The following is a 26,313-nucleotide window of genomic DNA, read 5'->3' as shown; positions in this document are numbered from 1 at the left end:
CGCTTCCATTAATCACCACACATACATACACAGTCCACAATTCACTCTCCATCTGGTCCTCCTCCTCTCCCTTTCTCTCTCGCTCTCTCTATTTTTCTCTCTTCTCACTTCTTTCTTTCCTTTCATCTTTTTTTTTATCACAGCAAAGTCACTTTGAATTTCCGTGCTAAACATCAAGTCAGGAGCTTCACCTCCCATCCAGACTTCACATGGCCAGGGTCAAGCAACAGATCAATGCACATCAGACTGGAGATGAGGCAATCCCTCAAGTCATTGGTGTGTGATTGGCAGATATTTCCATTTGATCAAATGGCAGCAAAAATCATTCAACGAGAAGGCCCCACTCACCTTATGATGCAGGAACATCACCAGGAATGTGTTCAACCACTAGCATGCTATTCTGTTAACAACAAACTGATAGGTGTCATTCCTTGGTGGGTATTTTTTACAGTTTCTTATGTAATCCCAGGCAGGTAAATACATAAAAAACAATTTTGTATACTACAAAGTGAGCTCTGTACTCCAGCACTTTGGATTTGTAATGATATAATGACTATGAGGTTAAAGTGCAGACTGTCAGCTTTAATTTGAGGGTATAGCCTAGTAAGGCATTTTTCGTTTCATTATTACTTAACTCTGAGTAATTATTTATAGGCATGTTGTTGAAGTGCTGTTGTTGATGTGTTGTTGAAATGTTGAGTGCTCCTGCCAGCCTGTAGCGCGTCACAAACGCTTCACAATTGATTTCTTAAATGGCAGGCTGTAGCCTTGAAATAATAATATTATAAACAAAATGATTTATTTCCGTTCCTTCTTAGGCTACCTGGCTTGCTCCTGACTGATGTAGAGTCAGTATGTTGTTATATAGCCTGTTGAAATGTCAAATATCAATTGATAGTGACAGAATCACACATTACTTCCCAAGCAAAGTACATTTTTTATCTCCTATCAAAGGTTGTAGTGCAGCCTCTGAATATCATAGAGACAAATCCTAGATATCTTATATGCATCTGTCACGTCTTTCGGCACATTTTACAGCTTGTTTCTTACTTAAAACATTGCGGACTAAAGTGTTGTTCCAGATCACGTTATATAATCAGCCATTTTCTCACATACACCCTCAATTCAGCCCTGGTTTTAACTCAAACAAACCAAGCTCTTCACTGACACTGGGATATTTAAGGAATGCATGGAGACTAGGGTTGAATAGCAGAAACTGGGTTACCGAGATTTACCACCCAAACCCACCCCCTTTTCCAGGAATAAATAACTGGTAAATTATAATAAATTATTTATATGAACAGCATGATGTAAAATGGAACTGTTCAATCATTAGCAATGTCAAAATCTGGCTTCTCTATGGCCTTCTCTGTGCTATCTGCATGATCAGTCATCAACGCCCAGGGTGGGGACAGAAAGCACATCTCAGTCTGGAACGCAGTTCACATTGCATTTAACCTACCATCTCATCATGGTAACTTTTTTTCTTGTGACTGGTAGGCCTGCATTTTCTGCAGCATGGTCTATGCTACAGTAATACAATATAATATAATATTGTAAACATACATTTTTTGATTGCAGCTGCAGAGTTTTAAAACAGCCTATCACACGCCGGCTTCCACCCAGTTACGTAACCCTGCACCTTAGAGGCTACTGCCCTATTTACTTAGACATGGAATCACTGGCCACTTTAATAATGGAACACTAGTCACTTTAATAATGTTTAAATAATTGTTACATACTGCTTTACTCATCTCATATGTATATACTGTATTCTATTCTACTGTATTTTAGTCAAATTCACTCCAACATTGGTCAATCTAATATTTATATATTATTTAATTCCATTCTTTTACATTTAGATTAGTGCATATTGTTGTAAACTGTTAGATACTTCTGCACTGTTGGACCTAGAAACACAAGCATTTCGCTACACCCGCAATAACATCTGCTAAATGTTTGCATGTGACCAATAAAATATGATATGATTTTAGTCTTTCTCTCTCCATCAATTCCATTCAAATTGCATCCAATATATATATATATATATATATATATATATATATATATATATATATATATATATATATATATATATATATATATATATATATATATATATATATATATATATGTCCTAGATGACCTCTTTCAGGTAATACATTCAATGCAGTATTATCATAATATTTAGCTAATAAATGATAGGTTCTGCATATTAAGCTTCTTACTTCTCTCTCTCTCTTTCTCTCGGAGGACCTGAGCCCTAGGACCATGCCTCAGGACTACCTGGCCTGATGACTCCTTGCTGTCCCCAGTCCACCTGGTCGTGCTGCTGCACCAGTTTCAAATGTTCCGACCCTGCTGACCCTGCTGGTCATCTATGAACATTTGAACATCTTGGCCATGTTCTGTTATAATCTCCACCCGGCACAGCCACCCCTCATAGTCTGGTTCCCGTCTAGGTTTCTTCCTAGGTTCCGGCCTTTCTAGAGAGTTTTTACAAGCCTCCGTGCTTCTACAAATACATTGCTTGCTGTTTGGGGTTTTAGGCTGGATTTCTGGACAGAACTTTGTGACATCAGCTGATGTAAGAAGGGCTTTATAAATAAATTTGATTGATTTATTGATCTAACATTCTCAGCCTTTCGGCATAGTTAGGATTTGCATCGCTGCTGAGGTCAGCGATCAATCTTTCAGTGGGTGAGGGTTCACTTATTAGTGAGGGAATGGGTGGCAACACATCTGACAGCTTGCTCATTATTATGATTACTAGCAATTTAAATGTATGTAAAGTTTGGTTTGTTGGAAGCAGTACAAGCCATTTTTATCTGTTTATAGACGTCAATGAATCATCAATGCTGGATCAGTAATGTGGGAGTAGGGCTATTAATGAACTTGCAAAAGCAATTTTAATTGACTAATCAATATTATTGATTAATCATACCTGTATAGGCCAAGCGTTGCTATATCTAGGTTAATGTGGGAACGTTTAAATTGTCTCATTGGTTGGAACAAACTAATTTGGTCCTTATCCAAATTATCAACCTGGAAGAAGGTTTGTTTGGCAATTTAACTTCCTTGTTAAATTGAATGAGACAACATATCCAGTCAGTTGAGATTGGTTGGATATTATACAGTGTAACTCGTTGGAACAGAGGTGAGAAGGCGTGACCTCACATGAAATGTTTTCTTTCAAAAATGACTGGCGAACCTTCACCGCCAGTGGTCACTTATCCCTGAAAGCTGAAATCAACGGGATTTCCACACGGTGCGGGATTTCAGTGTGAACCAAGGAAATATGGCTGCTCTCCCTATTTGAGCTTAGCTACTAGTGCAAAGCTAGCCTTTCTTGTACAGGAATCTCATTTTCAAGCACAACAGGGTTCCCTTCATCAGACTCAGGTAGCATCAGGCTGGAATTTTCATGCCAATCAAAGCTCTAATCAAATCCAAATATGCAGTAGTTATATGCTTTTGAATGACACTTCTGGTTTTGTCGGGAAATACCGGGAGAAAAGTGATGGAACATTTGTAAAATACCGGGAAAATATTCAACCCTAATGGTGACTGAAGGAGTTGGCTGACAAAATCTATGGATAATAGACTATAACTTTGTCTGTGAAATATCTTCTTGAATAGGAAGAAATAGACTCCATCACAAAGCCCTCATGTTGTTAATAGCCTAAAGTCAAATGAAAATGAAGACTGTTTAAATGAATTCGGCCTCCTCGAATTAGCGTACTTTCAGCACCCATGTGCTGTCATCTCAGCGACTGCCGCTTCGTAGTAATGTAAGTTATGTAAAATACTAGAATATGGCTTATTGTGACGAAACATACGCAACGAAACATATTGTTTTTTTATTTTAATTCATTATAGGTGTAGCATGCTTACCTCTGGTCCGCATGCTTACCTTCTTCTCATCTTCACACTCTCCCTCTCAAACTGAACAGGACATCAGTCGGCCTAGTCAGCGTGCACAGATATTGTTTCTTTTTTTGTTGTGGCAAATTGCCTCTCCTCCTGAAGTGCCACCATACACAGCACAATCATTGGTTTGGCTGCACAAAGCAAGAGAAGGGCAGGCCGAGGCTCATGATTGGGAATTGCAGTGTGTAACGTAGTGTAGCCTATTTTATATACACGATCCCAGCAGCTCAAAAACTCGGGAAGGAAGTACAATTTCTTAGGAAATGTCTTCTCCGAGCATGCTCTTCGTATAACCTAGGCCTATAGCCTATAGAATAGGCTATGGATCATTTAATTGAGACCACACTAGGCGCAGTTGATATTGTGCGCCCAGTCGAGAATCAGGGATGAGGGGCATCATCGGGCAATAATCAACTAATTCTCAAACCCTGAGCATTTAAGTGGGCTCCTGAGTGGCACAGCAGTCTAAGGCACTGCATCTCAGTGCAAAAGACTTCATTGCAGTCCCTGGTTCAAATCCAGGCTGCATTACATCTGGTTAAGTCCCTTAGGGCAGCGCACAATTGGTGCACAGTGTCATCTGGGTTTGGCTGGGGTAGGCCGTCATTGCATTGTAAATAAGAATTTGTTCTGACTGACTTGTCTAGTTAGATTTATAATGTTTAATCAACTACATAATCTTCCCTGGACTAAATTTCAAAAATATCATCTTCCTCCAGGTAACTGCTGTGTAAATTTCCATCTCTCCTTAACTAAGCAGGATTGTTTAAATCAACTACACTGTTTATGATGGTAACAGAGGAGCAGGGGAGCTGGGACCTGTTTCCTCTGTCTAAAGAGACAACTAAAGTCCAGGTGTTGGCCTCCATGTAGTTTAATATGCTGTAAATGGAGCGTCCACAGCACCTTCCTCTGTCAACAAGATGCGGGACTAACCACCTACAGAGGTGTTTTTCATTGTGCGTGTGCGTGTGCGTGTGTGTGCGCGTGAAGAGAGAAAGAAAGAGAGAGAAATCCTCTCATGACTCACTGTATTACATACCTTCTTGTGGTTCCACTTGTGTGCACAGCATGCAACAAACACATTCTCATCAAGGGCCATGAAGGTCTTAAGAAGTGTGTTAACTCTATATTTTTAAATATTTGCAAAGGGGGCAATTTACTTTTGCAAGAGCTCTCTGCTAGTTTAACAGCTCCCCTCTACGGCAGAACAATTTCATCTAGGGAACTAGGCTGAGATCCCTCAGAGGAATTCACTGCGGGAGCACACAAAAGGAAACATACTCTTGTTCCCTTTTAAGTTTCTCTAAAGCAAACAACGCTGAAATGCCTCCAGCAGATCGGTAGTTTAAAAGTTCAAATCCAATCCATTAATCAACAATGCTGGAGTGGAGAGAGCAACATGAGGCCTAAGACCCATTCACCAAGCACTAGCTATATTTAACACACACACGCACACACAAATGCACACACAGGTTTATGAAATTCAGCCAGAATGATTGGCATATATGCACAAAATTCCACTTCAATCTACCAAAACTCCTATCAAAGTCCCCATGTCCCATTTCACTATTCCCTGTGCAACAAATATCCGACTAACATTTGAGCAGATTGCATAGTAAACTTTGAGGCGGTCTAACCATTTTGCCTACACAATGAACATCCTGTTATCTCCCCAATTGTAACTGACATAGCTGTATTGTGGTACACACGGTCTACACCGTTCTGCCACCACACCACGATAATAGGTGTGAGATGAACGGCAGGTCTCACAGGGCGAGGCGTCCTAGATTCTGAAGACACTCTGTGACCTTGATTTCTACAGGAGTGAAATCCATGGAGTGCAGATTATTAAACAGTCTAAACACCACCGCTAAAAGACTCAACCTTCCTTTGTCACTCTTTCACCATCTCTTAATTATCGAATGTGAAGAATCCCTTTAGTATTGAGTCAAAGTACACTGAAGCTGCTCCGTCAACTCTGGAGGGAAAAGGAGAGGGTAAAACTTAAGATCTTTTGAGAATAAATTGTATACTGACCTTTAAACTAGGTTTGAAGCTATGACTAATATGTTATTTGATAAACACCACAACACCACACAGAAGTAATGAATGTGCGTTTCCCATTGTGAAAAGATAACAGTGTTAAGGTCAAATTATGTTTTTTTATTATGGCTGAGCTGTCCCTGAAGTCTGAAGAGGCTTAACAATGCTTAAAATGCAGGAAGACAGTTTGTAGAAGGCAAAATCTGATACAAAGGAAGAAAAACACTCATGAATTATTCAGTATCTTAGTCCCTCAGTAAACACCACTTTATAATGAACTGTGAGAGGAGAAAAATTAAGGCTTCCTAGAATATGTTAATACTGACAATGTTCAGCACGTACCACCAAAAACTGTTTCTCATAAAACAAATCCCCAGAGTACATTGACAAGGCTATAAATCAAAACGCTGTGACTATCATATTTTAACCCAATATGAAATGTGTTACAGTATGATACTTAGATTGATTGCATGATATACATCAGTTATATTCAGATTAAGAAACAGATATATTATGTAATAACATGAGGAGATTTGACTTGAGGGGTCACTGTGATGACATTTTCATTCCCTTTTTGGTGAGGATATAAAGAAATCTATCTTCTCTCAAAAAAAGGATGAAAATAAGAGACAAAATCCATATTATCGACATAATCCTGGGGCATGAGTGTTCCTTTGTCTGGACAGATCAGAATTGGAGCCTGAACAGAACAACAAAGTCTTTAAACTAAAATGTGAGTCTTCCACAGCCAAAGGAATTGATCAATGTGAAATATTACCCAAAAGGTTCAATGAGTGGATCAAACATTGGACCATTCTTGATACACAAGGGACACTGTCGAGCGTGAAAACAAAACCACAGCGTTGCAGTTCTTGACACCCCGTTCAAAGGCACTTAAATCTTTTGTCTTTCCCATTTACCCTCTAATGGAACATACTGTATACACAACGCTCGTCTCAACTGTCTCAGGGCTTAAATCCTTCTTTAGCCTGACTCCTCCCCTTCATCTACACTGATTGAAGTGGATTTAACAAGTGACATCAATACGGGATCATAGCTTTCACCTGGATTCACCTGGTCATTCTATGTCATGGAAAGAGCAGGTGTTCTTAATGTTTTGTATTCTCAGAGTATACATTTCATGGTGTTGTCCAATAACCGACTTGCCTGACAACATCCACCATTAGGCTATACAGTATATCTTGGAAGAGGTTGATCGTTACCTGTTTTGACATGAACAACATTCACTTGTCTTCTTAGAACCATTTGTTGCTATTTGTAGGGTTTTTAATCATTGAGGCTATTGGTGTGATCTAAACACTTTGTAAATGGTTGTGAAAACAGTCTGTGAAAAACTGTGAATGTCAGCCACCTACACATTTCAAGGATGAATAGATGCTGACAGCAATAGTTAGACTTTGCTGAATGGGAAGACCAGCATAATCTAACAAGATGTGAAACAATGTAATGAATTCACCTCATGAGGACACACATCGGTTTGTGGGGACAGAGAGCCACATCACCTAGCCACCTCTTATTGTTATTGAAAGCTAGTCTCCAGGGTTTCTGTCTGGGCAGTGTAATATCCAACTGCCATGTTGCCTCTCACTTCAAAATGGAGGAGGTTGCACTTGGACACAAGGATGAACCTTCCCCTCAGACTGACATTCAAAAGCATTTGAAAATAAAAATACATCCACTTACAAATCTATTTAGAGAAGCCATTGTGACAGAGGCCATGTGTTCAATATATACCAAAATGTTGCAAATTCCCTTTAAAAGCAGAGTGAAAACTTTATATTACTTTCTACATACTAACATAGGTATTTTTCTAACAGTTCCCTGTTAATGTAAATTCTGCAAGGCTAAATACCCCACAGAGAATACTAACAGGTAACAGTCTAGCTGCCATATTGGATTTTAAGCATGAGGCAAAATAGGCCTCCTTTGTCTTTATTAGGCTTCAACATCTGCACTGCCTTAGCCACCAAGCTGTCATTGAAGGTTAGCCCTGACTAAACTCTGAGCACTCCGTGCCCCTTTTGGTACATACAAGTCATCGAGGCCTGTAAGAATGAGGAGGGATGATAGAGCACTTTCCCATGAGAACGAGGGACCTTCTCCACAATGCTGATGGGCATGTTGGATCAATACCATCGACTGGACCCACCGCTCACAGGGGGATTAGCATTTGAAAAGCTTCTATAGTTACGGCTGGGTGGGAGGGGGGGGGGGGGGGGGGCTGTCCAAGGTAGACACATCCCTCGCCACAGTTTGGCAGTGTCGAGACAAACAACCCCTCCTCCCCACACGGTTGGTAATATACTGTACCCTTTGACCTCTAGTGTCACAGGCAGACCTTTCCTCACTTCATGGGAATCCTTCAAGAGTATACATCTACAGCACTGGCATGATAAGGTGTTGTTGGTCAAAGAACAGAGATATTTACAGGCAGAGATACGTACTTCTGGGTTGCCTGCACCTTGTTTATCTCTTTGACCCCTTATCGATTGCTCTTATTTCCCATGGCTCAGGATGGTCTGACCCTTTGATACCATTAGCCTTTCTCTTAATACCTGGAATTAGAGGTTAGATTCTCATGAAGCACAATCATAACTTGCAGTATATTGCTTTACCCGACGTGGACAGCTTGCAACCTCTGAATGAAACTCTCTCAACCCCACTTTGGTGCTGACACCATACCGGCTTTATTGCTTTTAAGGGGATTACATAGAGCAGAAAGGATGGCAGACAATAAAAGTTTGTTATCCACCAAAGGCCATTCAATCTTTTTGTTTGGGACTCAGAGTGGACTGAGGTCTGTGTGAACGGGAGTTGGATGTACGGCAGTCCTCTAAAATTGTATTGTCTTTGCTAAATTCATTTTCATTTTCAAGTGTAAGGCTGCAGAGAACATCGGCATCGGCACTCTTGAAAGCGTCTTGACCTCAAATGACATCTAAGGGATGCTGACAGTAGTGTAGGTTGAGCTGACTAGAGCTTCTCAGCCTCTTGCTCCACATGTCCACCAACACTGGGGCCAAGTGGTCCAACTGACAGTAGGAGTATATCCATGGCCCATCTCAACCACTATGGAAGATGTCGAGTCACCACCGACTAATTAAATGAAAATATTTTGAATCTTCTAACTTTAGAATCTTCCGGAGTGAGTTCATCTCATGAGGACACTGCCACTCTGATGGTGCCATACGGGCATAGCCTCTGCCATAAAGAAAGTCTTCTGTTCTGCCTGAATGGTTGTATTTCTCATTGAAAGAACTGCACTCATGCAGAACAGCAGTGACAGAGTTTAAACTGAGATGACACCTACAGGGCACGTCCCAAAAAGTTACCTAAGAAACTCACTTTCAAAAAGGCTATTTAGAATCCCTGGAACTGAAAACTGACTATGACCTGGAATCAAACCTTTTTCATAACTCTGTTTGCATAATGATTCTTATCTTCTCTGTCGAAGATCCATTCAGAAAATGTAATCCGAGAGACATAACCTGAAGGGTTTGGTTTTACCCATGATAGTAACCACTCTGCTAGAGAGAGAAAAAAATGCACTGACAAAGATGTAGAGATGGGTCTGATCCTTCACCATTACTAATAGATAAGGCCAGGCTCGTAAGAGATTTAAAGATTCAAAGAGGATATAATGAAAGACAGCTTTCTTAAACTTAATCCTCAGTGAGCCCCCATACTTTAATATAGAGCCAAACCATGTGGCCAGTCTCAGTTCAATCGGAAGCCATCAACAACCTTCAATGAACAATCCAAGGCAGACATCAGCAAAGAAGGCAAACAGAGCACCTTGAGATCAACCAGGGAGTGTGGCGGGCTCCATCCCTGCCAATTACCAGACTGGGAAAACAAATCTGTCAGAAATAAGACCTGCCTGAGCTATTGATCTGTTTATACAATTCACACCTTCCCAACTGCATGCATTAGTGCTCTCTCTCCCTCTCTGTTTCTCTCTCTGTTACTCCCTCTGTCTCTCTTTCTTTCTCTCTCTTTGTCTATCTATCTCCCTGACACACTTTAGCAGGGGTGCAAGACATTGACTTCACAATAGCATGGGAACCAGGAACAAGAAGCATCAGGAAACTACATATGCCCTCCTTTGAGTGCAACCTGGTCTTAAAGCATTTCACATTATTCCTTACGTAAACCCATGATAATCCATTTAGTATGATATGTTACATTTCGTATGGTATGTATTAATTTGTGGATGTCCATCACCCATTTCGTATGATATGCTATGAATTACAATTTGTATTATATGTTACAAATTTGCTAAACTTATGATATGTTATGAATTCTAGCTAGGTCGATAACGTTAGCTAGGGTTAGGGGTTAGGGCTAAGGTTAGGGTTAAGTTTAGGAGTTAGGTTGAAGGGTTAGGGTTAGAAGAAGGGTTAGCTAAAAGGGTTAAGGTTAGGAGAAGGGTTAACTAACATGCTAAGTAGTTTCAAAGTAGCAAAAAAGTAGTAAGTAGTTGAAAAGTTGCTAATTAGCTCAAATGCTAAAGTTGTCCATGATGAGATTTCAACATGCAACCTTTGGGTTGCTAGATGTTTGTGTTATACACTTACCCATCCATCCCGACAAACCACCCACCTTAAGGTTTTGCCTTAAGTAACCCTCTGTCTTGTGTAACCATACCAAACGTAACCTATCATACTAAATGGAGTGTCCCAGATTTACATACACAATAATAAGAGACTGTTGAGTGGTGTGCTACGTGTTTCTCTTCAGTAGCGATGAATAAATACGAAGGCCTTGTCAAAGGATATGGGAGAGAATTAGAGTATAAGTAAATCCAGCCTACCAAATAAATGTAATATGATCTATTTCCTTTGAGGAGAAGGTGAGACAGAGGGGAAATGCAGAGTTTGGATCAAACAAGTATAGGTGTACTTGGTGAATAAGAGACAAATGAATCTTCAAAACCTGAAGGGTCTCCTCCCATGCAGCTTCTCTCAGCAGTCGAGTGGACAAGTTGAATTAATGCTGCGGCTGTTGTTTGCCAGCAACCAGGGAGCATGGCTCCTCCTGTGGGCCTTTCTAGCAAATGATGCAAACCTGCCATAGAGAATAATTAGTCACCTGGGTGACCTGGGTCTGCAGTGATAGTGAGACAAATCAATGTATTCTTCTGAATGCTATTTATGTCTGAGGCTGAGTGGATGTAGCTGACTCTGGAGGGTTCATCGATATTTAATGATGAGCTGTTTAGGATCAAGAGTCAGTGTGACTTTATTCGTCCAAATGTATTTTTCTCTTTCATCCTCCCTCCCCAAAAAACAGGGAGTCTTACCATGTATCTTTGATGCACATGTCTGCAAATAGTATACACACTACAATTGACCAGTCAACAGTCATGTCTTTTCTCTCTTCATCCATTTATTAACTAAGTTTATTGAGAGAATATGAGGTAATAATAAATGAATGTCAGTGTGTGACTACTCTAGGTGTCTACGACCAAAGTAAATGGACCATTTAAGATAGATTTAACACCTCATACGCAGAAGCTGGCACATTAGAGGCTGATACATGTCTCACATACAGAGGTGCACAAAACTGTTACATTCTGAGTAGTAATTCTTCTAGGTAGAGGACGCAAGTATGAATCCTGGTGCACATCTCTAATGCAGAGCCGAGATAGCAAAACCTAGTAAAGACCAGCATTGTCCTCTAGTGGGAAATATTGCCTACTGCACCACAAATATATTATTGACGACACAATATGGTATTTTTGCTTAACATTGTAAGACCACACCCAGTGATGCACGAGTCATTCACATGGTGCAGTCATGACTCACGACAGAGAAACATGAGAATAATTCAATAGAGAGCACTTGTGCAAATTTAGCTTTTCTATAGCAAATTCTAGCCAATTCGGATGAGCCATTTTCCCTGCCAAGGAGCTCTTTGTGAATCCTGATTGAATTAAACAAAGTGATTATGTTGCAAAGATCAATCGTCACCAACTGTCACCAAGTTTTTTCCCAAGTCAACATACAATGTGCCAAGCTAAACTAACTGTAAGCGATGAGATCATAACAGGGCACTTCAATGGAACACCAATGAGGAAAGAATGTACAGTGCCTTGCGAAAGTATTCGCCCCCCTTGAACTTTGCAACCTTTTGCCACATTTCAGGCTTCAAACATAAAGATATAAAACTGTATTTTTTTGTGAAGAATCAACAACAAGTGGGACACAATCATGAAGTGGAACGACATTTATTGGATATTTCAAACTTTTTTAACATATCAAAAACTGAAAAATTGGGCGTGCAAAATTATTCAGCCCCTTAACTTTCAGTGCAGGAAACTCTCTCCAGAAGTTCAGTGAGGATCTCTGAATAATCCAATGTTGACCTAAATGACTAATGATGATAAATACAATCCACCTGTGTGTAATCAAGTCTCCGTATAAATGCACCTGCACTGTGATAGTCTCAGAGGTCCGTTAAACGCGCAGAGAGCATCATGAAGAACAAGGAACACACCAGGCAGGTCCGAGATACTGTTGTGAAGAAGTTTAAAGCCGGATTTGGATACAAAAAGATTTCCCAAGCTTTAAACATCCCAAGGAGCACTGTGCAAGCGATAATATTGAAATGGAAGGAGTATCAGACCACCGCAAATCTACCAAGACCTGGCCGTCCCTCTAAACTTTCAGCTCATACAAGGAGAAGACTGATCAGAGATGCAGCCAAGAGGCCCATGATCACTCTGGATGAACTGCAGAGATCTACAGCTGAGGTGGGAGACTCTGTCCATAGGACAACAATCAGTCGTATATTGCACAAATCTGGCCTTTATGGAAGAGTGGCAAGAAGAAAGCCATTTCTTAAAGATATCCACAAAAAGTGTAATTTAAAGTTTGCCACAAGCCACCTGGGAGACACACCAAACATGTGGAAGAAGGTGCTCTGGTCAGATGAAACCAAAATTGAACTTTTTGGCAACAATGCAAAACGTTATGTTTGGTGTAAAAGCAACACAGCTCATCACACTGAACACACCATCCCCACTGTCAAACATGGTGGTGGCAGCATCATGGTTTGGGCCTGCTTTTCTTCAGCAGGGACAGGGAAGATGGTTAAAATTGATGGGAAGATGGATGGAGCCAAATACAGGACCATTCTGGAAGAAAACCTGATGGAGTCTGCAAAAGACCTGAGACTGGGACGGAGATTTGTCTTCCAACAAGACAATGATCCAAAACATAAAGCAAAATCTACAATGGAATGGTTCAAAAATAAACATATCCAGGTGTTAGAATGGCCAAGTCAAAGTCCAGACCTGAATCCTATCGAGAATCTGTGGAAAACTGAAAACTGCTGTTCACAAATGCTCTCCATCCAACCTCACTGAGCTCGAGCTGTTTTGCAAGGAGGAATGGGAAAACATTTCAGTCTCTCGATGTGCAAAACTGATAGAGACATACCCCAAGCGACTTACAGCTGTAATCGCAGCAAAAGGGGCTGAATAATTTTGCACGCCCAATGTTTCAGTTTTTGATTTGTTAAAAAAGTTTGAAATATCCAATAAATGTCGTTCCACTTCATGATTGTGTCCCACTTGTTGTTGATTCTTCACAAAAAAATACAGTTTTATATCTTTATGTTTGAAGCCTGAAATGTGGCAAAAGGTCGCAAAGTTCAAGGGGGCCGAATACTTTCGAGTTGAGTGTACACGCTGACTACTTCCTAGTGACCTCTTGCCAGGTCCCCCCTGCCAATGAGGTTTCTAACCTAAATGGTATTTTCCTGGTTAAATATAATAAAATAAGAACTACTAGCTGATTTCCATACAGAAGCATTGAGAAGTCACAGTGGTGGGTGATGTCAGCCATTTCCAGTGCCCTGCCCTGCTTTCCCCTCTCATCTCTAATAGTCTTCCTGTACATTGATTTCTTCGCTCTCTCTCTCCCTTCTGGTCAGTTATAAAGGCTTTCAGACATTCAGATCAACAAACACTACCCTGTGGATCTGGGGAAGAGGTTTCTCTAACCACGACATGCATCTTCACATGAATTCTGAAGGTTTGACTCAATACTTGGGAGACAGGAGGAAATATCTCTAGGGACAGCAAGGCAAGCCCCTAGCCCAGGCAGGAAGCATCATCAGTACTAATTTAATACCAGCCAAGGCAGATGCTGTGAGGGCTAGCATGAATAGGAGTCAGAAGGGTCTGTTGAGGAGGTGGAGAGACCATAAGGGGAGGGGGGGCTGTTTTCTGGAGGTTATCTGCAGTGCATTCAGCTGGCCACACTGGGCTTGCGGTCCACAAACATCCACACCCAAAGCTTTTTATTCATTTTTTTTCTCTCTTTTGGAATGGTCTCTAAGATCACTGAGATACTGTTACCACCGCAGGGATAACATCAAACCTGCAAGTTCCTCAGCATCTCAAAGGTAGGTCTTTATCTGATCTCTTTAGATTTTGGCCTTGAGTTGTATTTTCTCAAGACTTGCCAAGAGCAAATACATTCTAAAAGTTGATAATATGCTCTGTGCTCGATTTATGGCTTGGAAAGCAAGACACAAACTTGAATTTGCAATCTGTTGTATAGAATTATATCGCCCCTTTATCATGACATTGAAGTATTAAATGAAAGTGATATGATACACTGATGTGTATCACTGAGGTGATACGATATCGGCTTCATGTTGAACTCACAGAGGAGAGATCCAAGATAAAATAGGGTGCGTCCAAGAAGCACAAGAGGCAATTTCCTCTTAATGGATGTATTCTAATGCACTGGTGCTGTTCACATTTTTATTTGATTTTTTTTTACATTCCTTTTATTTGAAACAACAAGGAATTTAACGTGAAATGCAGACTTCGAAAATATGACACCGGAATACATTTTATTGTTAAGAGTAGAAGCTATTCCAACCTGGATCCCTTATCCTTTAGGTAATAATTATTTCCACTCTAAATTCCAGCATCAGGTGAAAATAGACAGAAAGAGATAGGGATGTATGGGTCATTGTTGAACCTTCACCTTCTTCCACTGACTCCCAGGTGAGGAAGGGTAAGGCTAAAGGCTATGCCTGGACTACCAGAGAACATCCCCCTTGGGGAGTGCACCCTACACTCCCAGTCCCAGGAGCAGCTCACTCCCCAGACAGAAAGCACCGTGTTCAGCCTGTCCCGCAGTGAGTCCCTCTGGACCAACGAGTCGGCCCGCAGCACATGTGAGATCTACTGGTTCCCATTCCACCTCATGTCCACCGGGGGCAGCATCTTTGCCTGCGGCTTCATCCTGAGTGGCCTGTATTTTGCTGGCTACTGCAGGAAGGCCACCAACATCCTGGGCCCGGCCTTGGTATCCATTGGCCTGATGGTGCTGGTGGTGGGCGTGGTGCTGATCCCCATCACCAAGGAGAACAGGAAGCAGCCCACCATGAAGAAGCCCTTCAGCTACTACAGGCAACCAGTCTTTAAATTATGAAGTGGGCCGGGCGGGGTATCCTGTCTTGTATGCTGTGATCCTGGAGAGTCCTCAGGCTCAAAGTCTGGTTATCAGACCATTTAGTTTCCCAAAAGCACAATGGAGGATTTGATACTTCCCTGCAGAGCATGGCTACACGTTCACATGATGAATGTTTGCTCTAAAGACAATTAACTTGTAGGGGAACATGAACCATTCTACTTTCTTCCACCACTACGGATGTATACAGTATTTTAATATCTGCATGACAAAGTATACATTATAACCAAGTTACAGGTGGTTCTTTGGTATTTGTTCTTAAGCATTTGAAAGTACTAGAAAATTACCATGCTGCCAAATAACACAATTATCAATGTAGTCCACTGCTTTTATGCATAATTATTAGAATGAGTGACAAGCAAATTGAGAAGAAAGGTGTGTGCATGTACATTGATGAGAGCAGGATTGAGTATTGACAGCATGCCTTTGTGGTAGGCTACTGATTCATGAATAATTCAATAAACAACACAAGTGCTTATTTTGGTTGGCCTAGTGGTTAGAGTGTTGGACTAGTAACCGAAAGGTTGTAAGATCGAATCCCTGAGCTGACAAGGTCAAAATCTGTCGTTAACCCACTGTTCCTAGGCTGTCATTGAAAATAAGAATGTGTTCTTAACTGACTTGCCTAGTTAAATAAAGGTCAAATAAATAACATTTGGTGATGGATGCATTTTCTTTTCAGCTGCAGGCTATACTCATCACATCCACAGCCATTACAGACTTCCAGTGATGTGTGTGTGTTAGATGTCATCTCTGTGATGGCAGTGTGACACTTGACTGGCCCAACAAATGTAATGTTTTTAGTGCCAAGGGGAAGTGAAGACATCACACTTTTCATAGCATTTGAATGTCCTTCTCCTGACTGGACTGAAACTTTGATTTTACACAACCTCAATTTTAGAGTGACTATAAAATACTCTTAGAATAATTATGTTTCTGTTTATGTTCAGAATGCCGTATGTGAATGACTAGGTTTGTCTAAATGTTGCAAATTATATCAACGTGGTCGATTTTGTTTATGTATAGGGTAGGCAGATTATTATTTCCACGACATTCCCTTATGTATTTTCACTTGTAGGTGAATACTCATTTGACTGGCAAATTACATTACGTCGAAAGAACTGAGTTGGCCTGCACACAAGCTGCATCATTTGCATCAAGCAACAACACCATATGCAAGACAACCACTTCTGGTGAATAGGCTACTGTAAAATACGTGCTCCATAAGAAAGTATAGCTCTTTTTGTTTGTCTATTTTATGTGTTTGCTGCTCAATTAAATTATAGTCTGTTATCGTGACAAAATAACTTTTTTTTTAAGAAGAAGAAGCAAATAATTGGTGTACTGTCTACCTTCCGCTCTGAACACGTCACGTCGGGCGGCTCTCAAAGCAGGTGTGCTCTCTGGGTGCGAGAAGAATAGAAGGAACAGAATAGACGCACCTTCCGTTATTTTCAGGGTGTATCGACACAATGATGGACCTTAGACGCATAGGCGGGTGTGTGCCGTTATTTTTTCTGGCTATTGGTTTTGATGTTATTGGTTTTATTATCCTGTTCATTGGAATTTTTGCCAATTTGCGTATCGATGGCAGGTTTTATGGCGATTTCTTGATTTACAGTGGTTCAATTATAATTTTCATAAGTTTGGCTTGGTGGATTATGTGGTACGTGGGAAATATACAGGTCTCAGAAGACAGCTTTGGAACAAGCTTAATGAAAAATAAACGGAGTTTTGTACAGTTGGCCAGAAAGTTGTCAGAGAGGCTTTCCAAAAAATCCAAACATGAACATGTAACCACAAAGTATGCAGAGGAAAACAAGGTTAAAGCTGTGACGCCTTCACCTGTTCACGTCGCCTCTCGAATAACCTGGGGGAAATCTTTCTGTTATCAGAATGGCGGCTATGACTCCAGCTTGGACTCCTTTCAGATGGAGAAGGAAAAACAGACACCAGATATACAGAACTTGGATGTGCAGACCCTCTCTAGGGGTAATGTTGAAAGGCTGTTCTGATTGTAAGTTTTGGGATAAGATGTAGGCTTCTAATAAATTGTGCATAATTTCAGGAAAATAAACTATATTTCATTTTCAATAATGAAAAAAAAGTCCTCTCTGATAAACACATTAACCTCATTCAGCTATTTTGCTCAAAAAACATCATAAAACCGGTAGGCCTGGGTAACAATATTAGCTTTACTACAGGTAACTCATATTAGGGCAAGGGTTACCAAACTCGGTCCTGGGGCTACCCAGGTGCACGTTTTGGTTTTTGCCCTAGCACTACACAGCTGATTCAAATAACCAACTAGTCCTCCAGCTTTGATTATTTGAATCAGCTGCTTAGTGCTAGGGCAACAAAAAAAATAATTGTGTGTGTGTGTGTGGGGGGGGGGGGGGGGGGGCAGGGACTGTATTGCCTAATTGTAAAATGTAAAGTAAAATGATAATCTGGAAAATGTATACACCTGTATTCGGGATGAAACATTTTCAGTCTATTGATTTGGTATTTTCTCATTTGAATTTCAAGGTTCTCCGTAGCACTTTCTGATCCCAAGACTACCTTCAACACTGTACGCTTCACGGAATGGGACTACAGACAATTCAGGACATGAATCAGTACTGGTCTGGACGTTAGTTCTTGACAACAAAGACTCATCATTATGGGGTGAAATGACCCATAGTCCTAGGGATATAGGCCTACTGTAGATATTGCTCTAAATGCATGTTATATTGTTTTCGTTTTTTATTTATATATCAATTATTAATATAATCTCCATGTGATGTTATGTGAACTTTTTATGTTCTAGGATTAATATTATGTGGAAAGGCTATATTTTTTCATATAAACATATCGACATGTTAAGGTTCATCGTAGCCATTTTCTAGAATAGTCTCAGATGGAAATCCTAGAGGCCATTGTCTGAACGGCAGGTAATTGAACACAGACTCTCCCCAAGCCAGACCCAGAAATGCAATCACCTGCATCTACAATTGTTTTACATAAAAACGGTAGTCAGGCAGGTTTGCCTGTGCCACAACAATTGCATTGCCAAAGCAGGCTGTAAACCCTCAACAAAACGTTGTGTGGCCTGGGGCACTGAGCTTGTTTTCACCTGCATGTTGACATTACATGGACATTTGGGCTATACTCTTTTAACTGTTCATTGAGTAGGCTGATTTTGTTTTTAATCATGTGCGCAAACTTCTAAAATGTATATTCTACCAGACTGCATTTTTTTTATGTTGTGATTTATTTAATATTTTATTTCTTAATATTCTTTAGATTTCAGTTGCCTTACCAACATATAGCTTTTGTCTAACATGACTGATAATGAGCGTGTGCATATCAAGTCATTGTACTCAGGGCGTTGCCTGTCTGTATGCTAATTATTACCTAATCCTGGCCTGTTGACTCTGCTTTGCGGTCCTTGGTTGAATAGGTGTTGCACAGAGGTAAACCAAACTCCCACGACTGTCTGACTGGTCAAACCAGGTACTTAAAGGGTGAGGTTTTTCACTGCAGTTCCCCTTTCTGTCATGATGTAGGAAGCATGAAATAGTAAATAATTGTGGAATGCGTCCAGTAGGCCTTCTGCAGGCTAAATATAAACTGCTGATAGTCACTGAAATATATCTTCCCAACATACAGTATCTTTTCCCACACTGTTCATAATGTTAGATGTTATGCTGATGTCATAATATTCATATGAAATGCATTATTATTTTATACACAGAGGCATGGTGCATTAGATTTGATTTATTTTAAATATACATCCAATGATCTTGATAAGCATACAAAATAAAAATAGTTATCTAATGAGATGATCCATTTCAAGCACTGTAATTACATTGCTGCAAGTCAGGGATTGCTAAGGAATGAGGTTGGACCATTTGGCCTTTAAGTTTTAATGGATCATTCAGAGTAGTACAACCTGTTGTGGTTGGATACCAGTTCTGCTGCTGTTTCCTACAATGGAAGAATTTGAAGGCGTGCTGAAAATCAGAAGAATGCGACTTGCGTTTTAAAAAGGTTGTGGCTGGAAAGGCCTCTCCTCATTCTTGTAAAGTCCTCAGCCGGCAGGAACCCAGACTGCGTCCATGTTCCTGCTATGGATACCTCTTCTATGGGTCGCTGTGTTTTCTTTCTCATCCTGGCTTTGGTCTTTGATGTTGTCGGTCTGATCCTATTTTTCCTGGGGATCTTTGCTCCTCTGAGTTTCTGGGACTTCTTTGTGCTATCGGGGCCCCTGCTCATCTTCCTCAGCCTGGTCTTCTGGATATTCTGGTACCTGGGGAGTCTCACAGTGCCTTACGAAGAGCTCATCTTGCCAAAGTGACACCCAAACATGGTCAAAGGTGACCCACCTGACCAATGGCTGGTCCCCTGGACTGACAGCTTGACCCTCACAACTTTAAGGAGTTGACAGAATTCTGGATTCTGGGTGTTTGACCATGTTTCTCATTGGACTGTGAACCGGAGGACCTGGTTTTCTTTAAAGAAGGTTTGAGTTTTAGTTCAAGCGGTGTGTGTTTGTTTCTGATGATGATGAATAATGATGAAGACATGGCTGTTGTTTCAAAAAATAGATATACTTTCCTCTGTCCAGGAACCTGTTGGACCCTGGAACAACTCCAGTTGGAAGTGAAGAATGGCATATGCACCCTATTCTACCCCTATGATGAAGAATGACAAGATGTCATGTACAGACAGCCAGGATTTCATCTGTGCTGGGTTGAAGTGGGACATGAACTCTAAAGCACTTGTGTCCATCCTTAAAGACTGCATCAGCACATATAACTAATTTTATAGTATGTGTAAAAGAATAAATATTTGTTCAAATAAATGTTTATTTTTTTAATGTTTTATCCTCAAAAATAATATCAGAACGAGAGGCTTCAAAATGTGACAGACTCAACATTTTGAATGACTCATTGATTCATGAAGTGCTTTGAGAGACTAGTCAAGGATCATATCACCTCCACCTTACTGGCCACCCTAGACCCACTTCAGTTTGCATACCGCCCCAACATGTCCACAGATGACGCAATCATCATAACACTGCACAATGCCCTATCACATCTGGACAAAAGGAATACCTATGTAAGAATACTGTTCATTGACTACAGCTCAGCATTCAACACCATAGTACCCTCCAAGCTCATCATCAAGCTGGAGGCCCTGGGTCTCAACCCCGCCCTGTGCAATTGGGTTGTTCACCCACGACTGCGTGGCCATGCACGCCTCCAACTCAATCATCAAGTTTGCAGATGACACAACAGTAGTGGGCTTGATACCAACAACAACGAGACAGCCTACAGGGAGGAGGTGAGGGCACTCGGAGTGTGGTGTCAGGAAAACAACCTCTTCAGGAAACAGCAGAGGGAGCACCCCCCTATCCACATCGAAGGGACAGCAGCGGAGAAGGTGGAACGTTTTAAGTTCCTCGTTATACACATCACAGACAAACTGAAATGGTCCACTTACACAGACAGTGTGGTGAAGAATGCGCAACAGTGCTTCTTCAACCTCAGGAGGCTGAAGAAATTTGGTTTGTCACCAAAATCCTGACAAACTTTTACAGATGCACAATCGAGAGCATCTTGTTGGGCTGTATCACAGCCTGGTTCGGCAACTGCACTGCCATCAACCGCAAGGCTCTCCAGAGGGTGGTGTGGTCTGCACAATGCATCACCGGGGGTAAACTACCTGCCCTCCATGACACCTACAGCACCCAATGTCACAGGAAGGCCAAAAAGATAATCAAGGACAACAACCACTCGAGCCACTGCCTGTTCACACTGCTACCATCCAGAAGGCGAGGTCAGTACAAGTGCATCAAAGCTGGGACCGAGAGACTGAAAAACAGCTTCTATCTCAAGGCCGCCAGACTACTAAACAGCAATCATTAACTCAGAGAGGCTGCTGCCTACATTGAGACTCACTCACTGGCCTCTTTAATAAATGGATCACTAGTCACTTTATACAATGCACTCTAAATAATGCCACTTTAATAATGTTTACATATCTTACATTACTCATATCACATGTATATACTGTATTTTATACCATCTATTGCACCTCGCCTATGCTGCTCGGACATTGCTCATCCATATACTTACATGTACATATTCTCATTCACCCCTTTAGATTTGTGTGTATTAGGTAGTTGTTGGGGAATTGTTAGATTACTTGTTAGATATTGCTGCACTGTCGGAACTAGCACAAGCATTTCGCTACACTCACATTAACATCTGCATGTGACCAATAACATTTGATTTGATTTTGATTTATTTGAAGAAGATGAGTGCTAAATGTACACCCTCCTACATATTTATTCATTGTAGTTAAAACTTTTAGTTTGGCTTTATACTACAGCTTTTTGGATCAAATGTTTTATATGAGGCGACAGTATAGAATGTCATCTTTTATTTGAGGATATTTTCATGCATATCTGTTTGACCATTTAGTAAATGAAGGAACTTTATGTATCTAGTTACCCCATTTGAAGGTTTCATAACTATTTGGAAAAATCCACATTAATGTAAAAGTGTTTAAAAAACATATTATATTCTTATTTACAATAAAAGTGACTCCAAAATGACACAATACAGTACATTACTTACCATTCATTTCTATTTGGCACAACATTATCTGAAACACATCCAAAACAATCTGCATTTAAATCCAACAAGTTCGCAGAGTCACAAGCTTAATGTAGTCATTGTGTGCTAGGAATATGGGACCAAATACTAAAGTTTTGACTAAATGTAAAACACTATAAGTCAGGGGTAGACAACTAGATTCAGCCGCGGGACAAATTTTGTCGGTCGGGGGGGCTGAAACATAAATATAATAATTTGTAAAATTCAAATTGATTACAAGGAAGCCCAAAAAGAGATTGTATTTTCAAATACAATCATTTCATACCTTGGTTATATTGAGACACGATCACATATGTCTCTCTTTTTAGGGTAATAATTGGAAACAGATAATAATTGGAAACAGATCATTGGAAACAGATTTCTACTTTAAACACGTTTTTATTTATTTTTTACTTGGGGGGGACAAAATAAATCACTTGTGGGCCTGTTGCCGACGCCTGCTACACATTAATTTGTCCAAATACTAATGACAACTCCTAATGGGGGGACTAGACATATCCTCTTTCTTTTGTCTAATCGGTAAAACAGATATGTATGAAGATACCCTCAAATAAAAGGTGACATTTTCTGTCACCTCATATAAAACATGTTATCTCTAATCCAAAATGTTGGAGTATAGAATCAAATTAAATGTTTTCTAAGTAAATACATACGGGAGAGTATTAGTTGTGAGGCTGTCTGAAACTAGTCTAACTAGCAATGTAGGTTCTGCTTTAGGATGTGACAGTAGATCCACCCAACCAAGAGACAAACAAAAAGAGTAAACATCATTCTCCAGCAATGACTATGGATTTCTAAAAGGAAGGCGACAGAGACAAGTCTAGCTGAATAAAGCAGGGAGACTACAGAATCCTTTGACTGACATATCAACCCTAGTGTGCACTGTTTTTAGTGACATAAAAGTATATTTGTGTGACATGACAGAGACCACAAAATAGTGTTATAGTCAAACTTATTACCTCAAAATTATATTGAAAAAAATATAAAAACACAACATGGAACATTTCAACGATTTTACTGAGTCACAGTTCATATAAGGAAATCAGTCAATTGAAATAAATTCATTAGGCCCTAATCTATGAATTTCAATTGACTGGGCAGGGCTTCAGTCATGGGTGGGCCTGGGAGGGCATAGGCCCACCCACTGGGGAGCCAGGTCCACTCACTGGGGAGCCAGGCCAAGCCAATCAGAATGAGTTTTATTACAGACAGAAATACTCCTCAGTTTCATCAACTGTCCGGGTGACTGGTCTCAGACAATCCCACAGGTGAAGAAGCTGGAATGGAGGTCCTGAGCTGGAGTGGTTACATGTGGTTGTGAGGCCGTTTGGACGTCCTGCCAAATTCTCAAAACAACTTTGTAGGCGGCTTATGGTAGAGAATTGAACATTAAATTATCTGGGAATAGCTCTGGTGGACATTCTTGCAGTCAGCATGCCAATTGCACGCTCCCTCAAAACTTGATACATCTTTGGCCTAATGATCATGCTGTTTAATCAGCTTCACACCTGTCAGGTGGATGGATTATCTTGGCAAAGGAGGAATGCTCACTAACAGGGATATGAACAAATTTGTGCACAACATTTGAGAGAAATAAGCTTTTTGTGCGCATGGAACATTTCTGGGATCTTTTATTTCAGCTCATGAAACATGGAAGGTACACGTTGAGTTTATATTTTTGTTCAGTATAGTAGCATCTATTGTAAGTACAGAATATTACGCAATAGACGGTATACAAACATTCAGAATATTGATTCAGTCAAACTCAAACAAGTAACAATTACATGTGTGTTTGTGTTAGTTGCTGTATGTGTGTATACAATGTGTGTTCCCTTTATTCACTCTGAGTTGAAGTTTGACTAAGGAGAGGAAGTTTTCATTATGCCTATCCTCTGCTTCTCGCCCCCTGGGATTCCCCTTGCCCTAATCAGCACTCTGGGCAGCATTAGCTCCCTCTGACGCCCTCATGGAGAGTGTTATTAATGAGTCCATTTGGCTGTGGCCCCGGCCAGAGGAAATGGAGGAGAGTCATTAGAGCAGCTTCTCCCCAGGAGCAGTGGTATGGAATCCACGCTGCTCAGAGCCTCGCGGGACCCTGGGTTTCCTGTTAATGCTCGGTTTCAGGTTGTCATGGTGGCGTGAGTCATAAACATCAGTAGCACATTATCACTTCACACTCCAGTGGCAGAATATTATAAGGCCTTGACATGTTGGAGAGGTGAGGCAAGAGTTATGGTGCCTGTTTTACACATTGTTTACAATTGTTTACAATTATGGGCTTGTCCATCAACCTACCACAAATACATACTCTAGCATATTCTCACACAGGTGAGGCAGTCTTTTAATACACCTGCGTATCACTCTTTGGTATACAAGCAGTTTGTATACAAATAAGTACAAGCTGCTACATACGAACCATAACAAAACAGAATAATCCTTCCACAAATATTTGCTCTTGTACCATGAAATATCAAATCATTTCGATGGTATGATTGCCAAATCTATTGAAAGGGTCACTGCTTACTGTATGTTGCCAGCATGTAAGAGATCCATATAGGAAAAATAAACATGTGTTGTAATGATCAACATTGTTCATATGGCTTCTGACTCGAACACAAACAGTTCAAATGGAGAGTGCACGTCACATTCTATGGCCTGCTAAAACAAACTGTTTTTTAGCTAAACACTAGCTGATGTAATACTGTCGTGTTTTTCATGTTACAAAAACAGTAACATAAGTCTTCAAAGCATTTCATGTTCATAAATAATGTTATGAAATGACTGAACATGATTTATCAAATCAGTTATTATACCAGGATATGCATTATTCCTGTAAACCTCTGGTACAGTTTACCAGCATTCTGCTGCGGTTCTCCCATCTTGTGAATATTGTTAAGGAAGGTGCATGCCTCCCTCCAGTGGTAGCTGGATATTCATATAGTTTATTGGTGCATGCATCTCGAAAGAATAGTTTCTGTGGTGGTCTGTCCAGAAACAACCACTCACCCCTACCCCTAGGCACTTGTGTAGCTCTTAAAGAATTTAGGCATTTGTAAAATAAGAGACTTTCTCTGCATCTTGGAAAAACAGAATCCATCGGATTTGGTTCCAGAGTAAAGATTTCAAGGTTCCCTGGTTTAAGTGTCAAAGGGGGCTACTCGTGGTCTGCTACCATGGGTGTGAATTGGATAGGTACTGGTGATACTATGGACATGAAAGCTTTAACAAAGATAAACCAAAAAAGTACATTCCTAGCTCAGACCTAAAAATGACTTTATAGTGACTGTGGCATGTACACCGGTACAGTGTCACCTTAATTATGCATGCACATAATGGTTCAACATCATCCAGAAACATCTAAAGAATAAGCTACAGACCAGCCAAAACAAGCATGTAAGAATTGTTCTTAACCCAGAGCCTCTGATATTGATTGTTTAAAACGTACGCGTCTATACGTAAGAATAGATTTCTATATATGGAGCTGTGGAGTGGAGCAAACTACCACAACAACTTAAAGCCATACTGACCATAACTTAATTTAAAAAGAACCTCAGGCCTCCTGGGTGGCGCAGTGGTCTGCATCGCAGTGTTAGCAGTTCCACCAGAGACTCTGGGTTCGAGCCCAGGCTTTGTCGCAGCCGGCCGTGACCGGGAGGTCCATGGGTCGACGCACAATTGACCTAGCGTTGTCTGGGTTAGGGAGGGTTTGACAGGTAGGGATATCCTTGTCTCATTGAGCACTAGCGACTCCTGTGGCGGGCCGGGTGCAGTGCACGCTGACCAGGTCGCTAGGTGCACGGTGTTTCCTCTGACACATTGGTGCGGCTGACTTCCGGGTTGGATGCGTGCTGTGTTAAGAAGCAGTGCGGCTTGGTTGGGTTGTGTATCTGTGGCCAATGACCTTGAGCCTTCTTGGATGGGCACTTATTATGTAACTCTATGGCAGCACACAAGGGGCTTGAATTTTCAAACTCTCCCCGTGAATTTTGTGGTTACGTAGTGTCCCTATGAGTGACAGAAGACTGAGCCAATCACGGCGCAACTAAAGAACATTACCAACCCCTACGCCATGTATTTTCCGCGGACTGTTCCACCACCACAGAAGCACTGAGCTAGGCTGAAACACCTGCATTTTGGAGCTGCCTTACTCAAGAAAG

The 26,313-nt window shown here is 40.8% G+C and overlaps 1 protein-coding gene and 1 long non-coding RNA gene across 2 annotated transcripts; both read left to right on the top strand.

Annotated features, from left to right (window-relative positions):
* Window positions 1–13,965: 13,965 nt before the first annotated feature.
* Window positions 13,966–16,145, top strand: LOC110487550 (phosphoinositide-interacting protein). The gene is made up of 2 exons (XM_021559464.3): window positions 13,966–14,409; window positions 15,023–16,145. The coding sequence occupies exon 2, from the start codon at window positions 15,048–15,050 to the stop codon at window positions 15,450–15,452; it is 405 nt and encodes a 134-aa protein (XP_021415139.1). The 5' UTR covers window positions 13,966–14,409; window positions 15,023–15,047; the 3' UTR covers window positions 15,453–16,145.
* Window positions 16,146–16,904: 759 nt separating this feature from the next.
* Window positions 16,905–20,337, top strand: LOC110486599 (uncharacterized). Its single transcript, XR_016486012.1, has 2 exons — window positions 16,905–17,508; window positions 18,021–20,337. It is a non-coding gene; the product is annotated as an uncharacterized LOC110486599 (long non-coding RNA).
* The last annotated feature ends 5,976 nt before the right edge of the window (window positions 20,338–26,313 follow it).

Source organism: Oncorhynchus mykiss, chromosome 13 (assembly GCF_057628025.1).
Source record: "Oncorhynchus mykiss isolate SJ-2025 chromosome 13, ASM5762802v1, whole genome shotgun sequence".
In the NCBI taxonomy this organism is placed as follows: domain Eukaryota; kingdom Metazoa; phylum Chordata; class Actinopteri; order Salmoniformes; family Salmonidae; genus Oncorhynchus; species Oncorhynchus mykiss.
The sequence above is the reverse complement of the archived record's forward strand: the minus strand, read 5'-3'. Positions and strand labels throughout refer to the sequence as shown.